The sequence below is a fragment of the Drosophila ananassae genome, chromosome XL, assembly GCF_017639315.1.
Source record: "Drosophila ananassae strain 14024-0371.13 chromosome XL, ASM1763931v2, whole genome shotgun sequence".
NCBI classification, from domain to species: Eukaryota; Metazoa; Arthropoda; class Insecta; order Diptera; family Drosophilidae; genus Drosophila; species Drosophila ananassae.
In genome coordinates, this window is record NC_057931.1 from 14,379,959 (window position 1) to 14,390,827 (window position 10,869).

General features: G+C 44.3%; 2 protein-coding genes across 2 annotated transcripts; one reads left to right on the forward strand and one right to left on the reverse strand.

The window, feature by feature from the left end:
• The first annotated feature begins 2,416 nt into the window (after positions 1-2,416).
• On the forward strand, positions 2,417-5,698 carry LOC6503185 (nose resistant to fluoxetine protein 6). Its single transcript, XM_032455966.2, has 8 exons — positions 2,417-2,803; positions 2,862-3,234; positions 3,309-3,382; positions 3,444-3,759; positions 3,819-4,038; positions 4,105-4,286; positions 4,546-5,017; positions 5,208-5,698. Exons 1-8 carry the CDS (start codon positions 2,470-2,472, stop codon positions 5,490-5,492), a joined length of 2,256 nt encoding a protein of 751 aa, XP_032311857.1. The 5' UTR covers positions 2,417-2,469; the 3' UTR covers positions 5,493-5,698.
• Positions 5,699-7,161: 1,463 nt separating this feature from the next.
• Positions 7,162-10,661, reverse strand: LOC6502912 (nose resistant to fluoxetine protein 6). Its single transcript, XM_001963567.4, has 8 exons — positions 10,338-10,661; positions 9,912-10,281; positions 9,111-9,172; positions 8,731-9,040; positions 8,457-8,673; positions 8,134-8,321; positions 7,605-8,076; positions 7,162-7,542 (listed from the first exon to the last, which is right to left on the reverse strand). The coding sequence occupies exons 1-8, from the start codon at positions 10,633-10,635 to the stop codon at positions 7,339-7,341; spliced, it is 2,121 nt and encodes a 706-aa protein (XP_001963603.2). The 5' UTR covers positions 10,636-10,661; the 3' UTR covers positions 7,162-7,338.
• Between the last annotated feature and the right edge of the window lie 208 nt (positions 10,662-10,869).

Sequence of the window (10,869 nt, forward strand, 5' to 3'; positions counted from 1 at the left end):
ATGGAATCGAAAATTTCTTTAAAGTCCTCATCCTATCTTTGCTTAAAAATTGTTTTTAAAGGGAAGTTGATCGAAGTTCGAAAGTGAAAATTATCGTTTTTTAGCATTGGAATCTTGCTGACTGGGGAAAGTTCGCCAGCCAGGTGATATATAACATTTACATTTGAGGATTAAATTAATCCAGAGAGATTTTCTAAGTTATAAATTATCATTCACCTGAATAGCGTTTTTGTTTCTCTATATTTAAATATACCTGGCAAATGATGAGTAGGTACATATATTAAAATCAAAGGGCCCGATTTAATTCCAAAATGGCAGCCACTTATCACAAGTAAAACAAGAAAGGGCGGCTACAATCGAATTTCCCGAATATGTTATACCCGGTACTCATATTTTCCGCCTAAATTTCAATTACCTTTCAAAGTATCGATTTTTAAACAAAAAAACTTGTTGCATACTTTTAGTTTGTTGCATACTGTAAGTTTTTAAACTAACAATTGAAACAATCCAGTGGGGAATCACTTCTTTTTTACTCTTCCTCTGGCAAATCCTTTAAAAATCGTGCGATTTGGCTGAATTTTGTTTTTTAGTAGAATAGTAAACATAACTTTAAAAAAAATGTCAATTGCCAATTTGTTCTGTTCGTAAAATCGTAACAGGAAGGCTTCGTAATATGCTTTTTCAATATCCTTATTTGTCAAGTTTTTATCATGTTGTCCGAAACGATTGACATAATTTGGCTTAGTGTTTCGCTGTACTCGACCCAGGTCCTTTTAGTTCCGCAATTCCAAGAGTTTAACTTCACGAATTGAGGACTGACGACGAATACGTTATGATCAAGCCGCGTTGCAGTATCTATTTGTAAGGAGAGTTGTTGATTTTTACACTCTCGTTTTACTTTAGGTCTAATATTTTCTGCGACGTATTTTATTACCGACTTGCTTTTCCTTCCATTTAACGTAAGCTTTTTTCCATTCTTGACCTTAAGTCCTTGACATGTGGGGTCTATTATATATACATACATATATTCAAATAATATGAATTGAACACTTTAAAGACCGATGTAAGACCGAACTAACATTTTTTTATTTATATGCACTTTTAAACGTTGCTGTTTAACGTTTTTCTTTTTCTGCATTCAACCAAAATTATTTTCTTGCTCTTCAGGTTGGACTTCATGCGATGTTTGATGTTTCTAAAAATTATAAACATGATCCTTTTTTAAAACTCGCGAATATGGTTTGCATTTAACGTGGTCGCTATCCAATTCTTCAAAATATTTCAAAATTTTGAACGTTCACGCAATGAATAAATTGTTTAAAGTGACAAGTGTTAAAAGGTGCAATTGGCAAGAACGTATTTTTGCACGTCTGCAGTTTTTAAAACAAAAAAAAAAAAAAAAAAAAAAAAACACACATTAGCAGTAGCACATAAGAAATTTTATTTGCTCTGCTGTCATCTTGCTCCCAAATTGTTACTTCCGCTACAGCTACGGGTATCACAGTATTTAATTTTTGGCTATTTCTATAGTTCCGATGCTTCGAGAAAAGCCCCGGTCTAGGGTAAAACTCATATTGGGAGGTTAAGGATATACCCATCTTCCTGGTGGAGAAGCAAGATCATCACCTCAATAGCCGGATGACCCAAAGCAGATATCCGCGTGTGCGCCCACCTCAGCCACAACACTGCGCCTCGATTGCCCGCTACTAACTATACTTAGCTATACATAATCAGACCATAAAGGTCTCAATGGCAGTATTTTTGATAATATGTATAAGTAAGTTAATATGTCTATACTCGATTGGAGAATTGGTATCAGCTGTAGGCAAGAAGTATCTATAAGCAGTTAAATACTTATAACTAAAATAAAATTAGATGATACAAACTCTATTTGAGCTGCGCCAATTTGCTTACAGGACGTTTCCATAAATATGGAAATATGTACACCTTGGATATACTTTATCTGTCATTCATGATAATACTCGGCTAAAACATAACTTATCGCTTAATTCTCGAGGCTCTATGCATTCAGGTGATAAGCAATTTAAGTATTTGATTGATAAGACTACTTGTTCAGTTTCCACAAATTAAAAGCTTTTGTTCCTTGAAAATCAATTTTCAAGAACATGAGCTGAAGTACATTCTATCATTCCCTACCGTTTACCATATCAAGTTATTTTGCGATTCGTGATACGAAAGTTCTGTGAAACAAATCTTAGAATCGTAAAACCTTCGGAACAACTATAATGATTAGCAGGAAATGTTCTAAAAATAGATACAATTTGGCGGCAAAGAATAGGATTACAGGAACTGGCGGTACTTTAATCTATTCGTAGTATCTTGGCGGTAGAAAGAGGCTAAACGATAACGATACCACGATTCGGGGGAATACTCCGCCGGCATTGCCATATAAGCTGCCTATTAAAGGGCGATTAGACACACACGCTGACTAGTCGGACCGCAGAAAGGATGGTCGTTACTTTGGTTTCTCTGTTTATAATTTGCTTGGCTTCACTGGGGGCGGCGGAAGGCCCAGGATTGACCGAGTACCATCAGCTGAAGAAACTTCATTTTCTGGAACGTATGTTCAACCCCGAAGCCCATGAAGGACCTACAATGGCAGACTACCAACAACTTATGAAGCTTCGCTCATTGGGTATGGAGTTTTTCCACCAATTCAAGAACATTTCAACAACGGAACCCCAATTTCTTGACGGATTGGCAAGGGCAGAGACCTCATGTTTATTGGACATGAAACAGTTCATGGAGGACCTGACGTCGGCCAAATTTTGGGCCATATCCAGTAAGTGAAATTCGTTTAGCGTCGCTGAGGTCTACTAATTAGATATTTTATGTAATAGTGATAGATTCTTGGGGCACCATACCCTCCGGATACTTGTACGGCAACCGCGTCGACATGGGCAACTACGATCAGTGTCTTAGTGTAGACAGGACGGTCAGCGATTCGCATCACATCAAGGGAAAGTATTGTATGATGGAGCTGCCCGTTGCTAAGTGGCTGGGATTTAACGCCCCGATCTTGTCGATGACCAACATAAAGACCGCTTTATGCTTCCCATCCTCTTGCTCTCCGGAGTTCATGGAGACCCTAATGGGTTTGGTGCTTAAAGGACTTCTCGGAGTGAGCAACACCCGCAGCTTGTTTTTCATTGATCAGGAAAGCTGCAAGATAAACGATGACCCGCCTTTGAGTACGCCCGCAATCTTGACCATGTGAGTATCCCTCTGACTTCCAGAGACCCTCATCAGCATTGGGCTTGGCTTGAACTTATTTGAATTCTTTTCAGTGTTCTTGTGGCCGTTTTTTGTGGACTGGCCGTTCTCTGCACTGCCTGCGACTATTTCTGGTATCAGGATCGAAGTAAGAACAGCCAAAGTTAATATGCACCCAAGGTGGTCTGATAGAGTCTTCTGCTTTGCAGGCAAGCTCCCGAGGATGGTCAAGGTGTTCTCAGTACGCACCAATTCCAAGGACCTTTTTGCCATCGTAGACCCCAAGTCAAGCCCCAACGTCATCCACTGCATTCACGGATTACGCTGTATGTCGCTAATTTGGGTGATTCTGGGTCACGAGTATACTGACACTGCAATGGCGTACACCGTCAACCGGATAAAAATCATATCGTGGTTTCCGAAGCCCTTCTCTAGCTTCATTATCTATGCTCCCTTCTCGGTGGACACGTTTTTCTTTATGACTGGCCTGCTTCTAGTTGTCATCGGACTACGTTCCCTAGAGAGGTAAGTGTTGAGTCATAGCTCCCACGGAAGGAAATAACCCCTTTGCATATCAATGACAGGGCGAACGGGAAACTGAACATACCGATGATGTACCTACATCGCTATTTGCGCCTAGCCCCGATCGTCGCTGTGGCTATCCTGGTCTACTTGCACCTGTTACCGCTTATTTCCAAGGGCCCAGTGTCTGAGGACCTTGCCGTATTTGATTACTCCGTTTGCAGCAATAACTGGTACCGCAATATGCTCTTTGTGCAGAATTACGCCTCTGTATCGGAGATTGTAAGTTTCCAGCTGTTCCCGCCCCTTCAATAATTTTCCAACTTCTATCATTACTTTGCATTGCAGTGTCTTCCGCACACCTGGTACCTGGCCGTGGACATGCAACTTTACATCCTGGCACCCTTCGTGCTTCTTGCTTTGTACAAGTGGGGCACGAAGGCGGCCGGAGCTATCCTAGTCTTAATGCTGCTACTCTCCGCTTGCCTCTTTACTACAATAATGACCAACGACTTCAAAATAACCTTCTTGTAAGTAATGATAAGCCGCTAAGATTTCGAGATCAGATATGAAATATTTTAGTGTTCAATGTAACTTTTCTATAATGTTAATGATCTAAACTGGATATTCAATCTAACAAATTCTATGAAAGTATTAATTCGATGCTTAACAAGTCGATCTATCCTTATGGAGTATCCTTATATTCCACCTGTTAAAAAGGTTTCTTTAAATTTCATTCTCACTTAATTGAAAGTACCTTAACTAAAAAATAATTAAACCCATTTTTAGACACGGCGGTCAGGTCCCAGAAGTGCAGAAGAAGCTGTACTTTGCGACACACAACCATGCAGCCCCCTGGCTGGTTGGAACCCTCTTTGGATACTTTATGCACCGTATCCGAGGTGTGAAAATCGAACTCAAGTGGCCGGCGGTCTGGGCAGGATGGCTTCTTTGCCTGGCCATGATGTTTACGGCCATATTCTCGATGTTAAAGTTTAACAAGATCCTGAACCCAGCGCCAACGACCCTGGAAAGCGCCTTGTTCTACACACTCACTCGAATAGGCTGGCCCTTGGCCTTATGCTGGGTGGTCTTCGCCTGCGTCCACCGATACGGGGGCCTGGCCAACAGCTTCCTGTCTTCGCCTGTGTGGCAGCCCCTCTCTAGGATCTCCTACTCCGCCTATATCTGGCACATTTTCATTCAGGAATTGAACCATAGACGAACTCGCACGAACACCTATTTTTCGGACTACGATGCGGTAAGTTATAGCGGTGCAACTCTCCTTAAGGAAATACCAGGCATTGATATTTTTCAAAAAATTTTCACAAAATTTAAATTCAACCCAACACAATTAAGATTGACTTAATCTCATAATATTTACAATACACAAGCCTTGACTGGTTCCGCAGCTAGCTTTTCACTCCACTGACACATTTATTTTCCTTTAGATGCTGAACTTCTGGGGAGGCTTCGGTTTCACTCTTATAATGGCATATGCATTCTATGTGACTATTGAGGCTCCCTTGGCGGGACTCGAGGGACTCCTCTTGCCAAGTCGGAAGAAGCCGGCGAAACCAAGAGAGAACGGAGAGCAGCCTCAAAATAAGGAGGATGCACAAAAGTCTCAGTCAGAGGATCAAAATGCAATTCTGCCAGAAGCAACTCAGCCTGACCTGGAGCTGGCAGCTCCGATATCCATCGAGAGTAGAGACAATCAGCAGAAAAGCGATTAATATACAAAATCTAATTAGTGATTTTACGATAAGTCATAGTTTAGAGTTTTTTTTTTTGTTAGTTGCAGTGAAGAACCTCCCTGCAGTACTAATGTGGGACATGTGGGTAATGTGGGACATGTGGGTAATGTGGGACATGGGTTCGATTCCCAGCAGAAAATGCTGTATTAAGAGTTGATTTTTGTTTACTTTTATTTTTTTTAACATCGTAGTCTCAATATAAAATGTTATATTTATTTATTTTTTTTTAAATGGGGACTGATAATAATTGAGATTGTTTGAGCAAATTTGTAGAGCCATAATATTGTCATTCACAACACACAAGCACAAAAATTTGTTGCTTCATGAATGTGGCCTGATTTAGCCTCGATTTTTGGCGCAGATGCGTGCTTTCTTTTCAGGGTTGATTCAGCTTTTAAATTCTGGTCTGAATCAGGGCTGATTTCGACATGATTTTCACTCCTGAATCCGGATTCGGAATCAGTGCGGATCATGGCCTGTTTCAGGTAGATATTTTGAGCCGTGGCATGCGTGTTTATCTCCGGTATTTTAGCGGACTGCCATCTCAGTGGTCCAAGATGGAGCAGCCTCAAGGCCCTGGCCGATAACAGCAGGTGTCTCTCAGGGAAGGGCCCTAGGACCCCCACCCTTCACAGCCTCATCACCTACAATGCCCCCCTGCCCCGCTTAGAGGACTCTATATGCCTTGCCACATACGCAGACGACACGGCCATTCTCTTAAGGACGCTCGCGTCTATGACGCTACTGATAATCTCCAGCGGTTTCTTAAAAAGGTGGAAAATTGGGCTGCCGCTGGAATATATCGATGGCTCGCTGCTACCCCAGATCAATGAGCATACCTATTTGGGATTTACGCTTGACAAGCGCCTGACTTTCGCACACAAGGAGAGTCAGGGCCAGCCAGACGGGAAGCTAAAAACGCTCCACGTGCTGCTTCAAGGTAACTGCTACTATCAAATAAAACCCGGATCTACTAGGCGATTTTTGTTCCCATATGGAAATACGGTCTAGTCATATGTATACGAAGTAGCAGCAAGGACCCACCTTAATAAGATCCGAGTTTTTCAATTATCACAATTTTTATCACGCAAGTTGATCCTTGCGAAATTTTTTAGAATGGATGCGGCCGTAGAAACACCACCTTGGAAAGGAAAGTCTTTGGATTTTGAAACGAAATTTGATTAGGATCCTACTTGTGCTGTATTACAACTAATGAAAGTCACATGGTATTAGTTAAAAAAGTTTTAAATCTAGCCGTAGAGTAAATTTATTATCAGCATCAAAAGCAGAGTCGTTGTTTTATTACTGATTTTACCGAAAACTCGGCAAGATTGCCGGTTTTTTTACCTTGAGGTGAGGTTTGAGTGGAAGTTTCATATGTAGCACACCCATATACATATATGGATTTATAGAATTTTTATTCCCAACTGGATCTTTAGCTTGTTCTGAAGAACTTAAAAATGTGCACCAAAAATGTTTCTTTAAATCTTGTTTAAAGAAACTTAAATGTAACCTGAAACCTTTTGAAAAGAAAGGGCGCAGTATCTCGACAATAGCGTCTTTTCGTGTTTATCTTGCACATAGCCCTTATAAAGTAAGGTCTCCTTTCATGTTTAGAATAGTTTAAAACTCAATAAATACAATTCACTATAAATTGAATCGTGCAAGATAACTAAAAGACTTAGTTAGCTTTAAGTATATATATTTTAGGATAATAGTAATAATACAAATTTTTTGGCAATATAGTGTAATAATATCGGAAAAAAATTAACAACAAAATAGAAGGGTGCACGTGAGTCCAGCTCTCCATGATCCCGGACATGGATTAGGGATCCACTAAGTTCTGGCGGGAAATACTTGTGGCTGGTGGTACGACGGGGGCATCCACAGCCGCTGCAGGGTCTACTTTCGGCTTGCGGAACCTGCGCAGCAGCTCCAGTTCGACTCGCACTACAGGCATCTCTACGAATAAGTACATGACCAGGGACACCAGCAGGGTGACGCCAAAGTCCGACCAGAAACGAAGGAACTGCAATGACAGAGGTGTGAGGATTAGCCAGATGTTAACCCACAGAGCACCTAAAAACTTACCGCGTCGTAGTCGGAAAAGTGCAAACTCGATTTGGTCCGGGCTACGTTCACCGTCTCCACCAGCAGGTGCCAGATATAAAGGCAGTAGGACAGCTTGGACAGGGGCTGCCAGAGATACCACCCAAGCAGGCTGTCGATTCCGGGGGCCAGTCCGTTCTGGCAGGCCCAGATGAGCCAGCACAGCGCCAGGGGCCAGGCAATGCGACTGCAGCACATGTAGAAGGCGCCGGCCACCGGTGAGATGGCTCCGGCTCCGGGCTGGGTGTATGGAAACACGGCAAACAAGGCACTCGCCAGGAGGCCGAGGCAAAGCAGCCACATCAGGGGGGTCATCCACCTGGGCAGGCGAGCCTTGCGTCCGCCCTGGGTGTGCAGAAAGTGTCCGAACAGCAGCCCAATTAGCCACGGCGTGGCCCGGGCGTGCGTGGTATAGTAGATGAGGCGCATCTGGGGACTGTCGGCACCGAGGTTTCTGCAGGAGCAGAAGGCCTTATAACGACCACTTGATGAAAATCTCGAATGAACTTACCCTCGACGATCGAACACCTGAAGCTCATTCAGCATGATTATGCTGAAGACGCAACCGAAGAGTAGCAAAATGAGCACCACAATGCCTCCCACGGCCCGCTTTCCCCACTTGTGAAGAGCGATCAGAAGGATGGGCGACAGAACGTACAGCTGCATGTCCACGGCAAGGTACCAGGAATGGCCCAGGCACTGAGAAAGAAATGGGTGTTTTGTTGAGGTTATATGACTAAATAAATATTGGGAAGTGAAAGGGCGCTTTAAAATTCAAATAAATTCAATATCTTATTGCACAAAACTCCAAGAATGTGGCTACAAAATACACACCATACGACCAGGGGCTGCGTAGTTCTGGACGTATAGCAGGGTGGCCCACCAGGTGTCCTTGCAAAGCTCCGATGCGCCCGTGAACTGCTGCCAAAGGGGGCCGTTGTCTAGGCGGGGAAAGAGGGTCATGAAGAAGAGTACCGCCAGAGCCAGGACAGGGGTCAGGCGCACCAGTCGGTGGAGGTACATCAGTGGCACGTGAAGGTGTCCCTGGTTTCTGAGAGTCAGAGAGTCAGTTAGGATCTAAAGCTATTGGAGGAGAGCGGTCACTTACTTTTCCATCTCTCGCAACGTTGTCAGCACGAGGAGCATGCCACTAAGCAGAAAGAAGGTGTCCACAGAGATGCTCCCGCTTTGGAGGAGCATGGAAGAGGGGGTTTGGGCCCAGGCTACGATTTCGTAGGAGTTTATGTTCGGCGCCTGTAGCAGGAACATGTATCCATGGCCAAAGATTATCCAGAGGATAGTCAGGCATCGGATTCCATGCAGGCAGGGGATCACCCGGGGCGATGGCGATGTCGAGGTGGCAAACAGCTGGGGTACATTCTGGCGCAAGGAAAAGGCCCCAATCAGCTTTCCAGCAGCTAAAGAGGAGATGCAATTTTAGATTCTATAGGGTTATGTTATAGGGTCTGTTGAAAAGGTGAGTCTTACCTTTCCCGTAGTCCAAGAGAGTGGCTACTAGCACTACTGTGCCCAGACAGGCAAAAATGGCACTGCAAATAAAAAAAAATTTCAAGTTGCAATTATTTTCAGTCAGTTCCCTATAACCCACTGTAAATCAAACCTCTTATACTTGCAAAAACATACTCTGTAAACGTAAATAAAAACTTATTAGTTTCAAAGACGACGTTCGGACACACTTGCAGATGTATTCAATTCTTTCAGTAATTGTTCTTAAAATCTTAAGCCTTTTCGCTTTTTGGAAAGTTTTCGTACTTGAAATGTTTTTATTTCTTAATCGACTTGTAATTTCATAATAAAAATAAAATAAATAAAGTTTTCTGCTAAAAGTCGTTAACATTTTTTGCGATTTATAGTAGAGGATTTAAATATTCCCTTTTTCTGTCTGAAAATCGGCCGATAAATACTAAATAAATACTTCATTTTGTCATATAGAATTGACATTTTTTTTTTTAATTTGAATAACTCGTAAGGGTAAAGGAGCTTCGGCTTCCACGAAAGCTGTTCTTTCTGCAAGGTTTTTGGCAAGTTCCCTATTCCTAATTTACGATAGCCACTATCTAGGCAATCTATAACTTATTGCGTCCAGCCAACGTCATTGGCATTCAGAACAAGTAACACGTATACAAAGTAGAGGAGGGGTGCACTCGGCCCGTCAGTCCGCCGCTTGTTGCGTAAGACTTGAGAAACAGGGGATCGGACAAGTGGGGTCTGCTCCACCACCCTGTTAGTTGCGAGAATATGGTGGGAGAGTTGAAAAATCCTACTTACACCGCAAACCAGTCGAGGCCGTCCATGGGCGCGGCCTGGGCCACCGAACAGGACTGCTCCTGCACCAGGACATCACTTTCTTCCGTCGGATCCCCGGACTCTCCAAACATGGACCTAAGGTGGGAGTGCAGCCACCGGTTCAGCTGGGCAGCACTGCAGGACGAGGGAATGCAAGTGCCTATATTGAGAGAGAGCGCTTCCGATCCTATGCCCTCCAGGAGCAGGCTCTTGAACTGGATGTGGCTGAGGCAGTACTTGGGCGCACTTCCCACGGACTGGTAGCTGGAACTAAGGCAGGACTCATAGTTGCCCAGGTCGGTAAAGTGGCCGTAGAGAAGTCCCTGCGGAAACTTTCCCCAGGCGTCGAGCACTGCGAGAATGGGTTTTAACGGCTGGAGAGGAAGCGTCATGAAATCGGGGGCTTACCTCGGAGAGCCTGCAAAGCCTGGGCCCCCGCCGAGGACAGGAGCGCTTGCACTTCCACCAGACAACCCGCCTCGTCGCCCGTGGAGGATTCGGTGTCGTTGAGGGCATACTGGAGCACCTGGAGGCCGAAGTTGCTGGCCTGCATCCAGGTGAGCAGGTTTTCCGAGCTGTAGGCCCCGACTGGGGGCAGTCCCTGCCCAAGGACCAGTGCAAGGAGTACACAGGTCCAAGAGGAGGGTCCAAGGAGTGAGGATAAGGAGAGCCGCATTTTCGCGTTGTTCAGTTCCGTGAATGCCATGGCCGAGTGCGGCGGCCGTGACGGTACTGGTGATATTTATACGGGTACTATGGCTCTGGCACGACTGATACGACCACGTTTAATCTCTGGGCGAACTCTCTTGGCCGCAGCATGCCGCCAGCGGTGCTTTAGGCATTCCTCAGGTGGGCGGGGAGCGCCGAATCCCCCAGGACCTGTCGAAGTGCTGACAAAGAATACGAAAGGGGGTGTGGGCCGCGGATGGACCGGCAGCCG

Excerpts from the sequence above, each read along its gene's own strand:
- LOC6503185 (XM_032455966.2), top strand. The coding sequence starts at position 2,470 with ATGGTCGTTACTTTGGTTTCTCTGTTTATAATTTGCTTGGCTTCACTG. Across the intron at positions 2,804-2,861 it reads CAAATTTTGGGCCATATCCA|TGATAGATTCTTGGGGCACC; the intron begins GTAAGTGAAATT and ends TTTATGTAATAG. Across the intron at positions 3,383-3,443 it reads TTTCTGGTATCAGGATCGAA|GCAAGCTCCCGAGGATGGTC; the intron begins GTAAGAACAGCC and ends TCTGCTTTGCAG.
- LOC6502912 (XM_001963567.4), bottom strand. The coding sequence starts at position 10,635 with ATGGCATTCACGGAACTGAACAACGCGAAAATGCGGCTCTCCTTATCC. Across the intron at positions 9,173-9,911 it reads GGCCTCGACTGGTTTGCGGT|TGCCATTTTTGCCTGTCTGG; the intron begins GTAAGTAGGATT and ends TTTTATTTGCAG. Across the intron at positions 8,674-8,730 it reads ACGTTGCGAGAGATGGAAAA|AAACCAGGGACACCTTCACG; the intron begins GTAAGTGACCGC and ends TCTGACTCTCAG.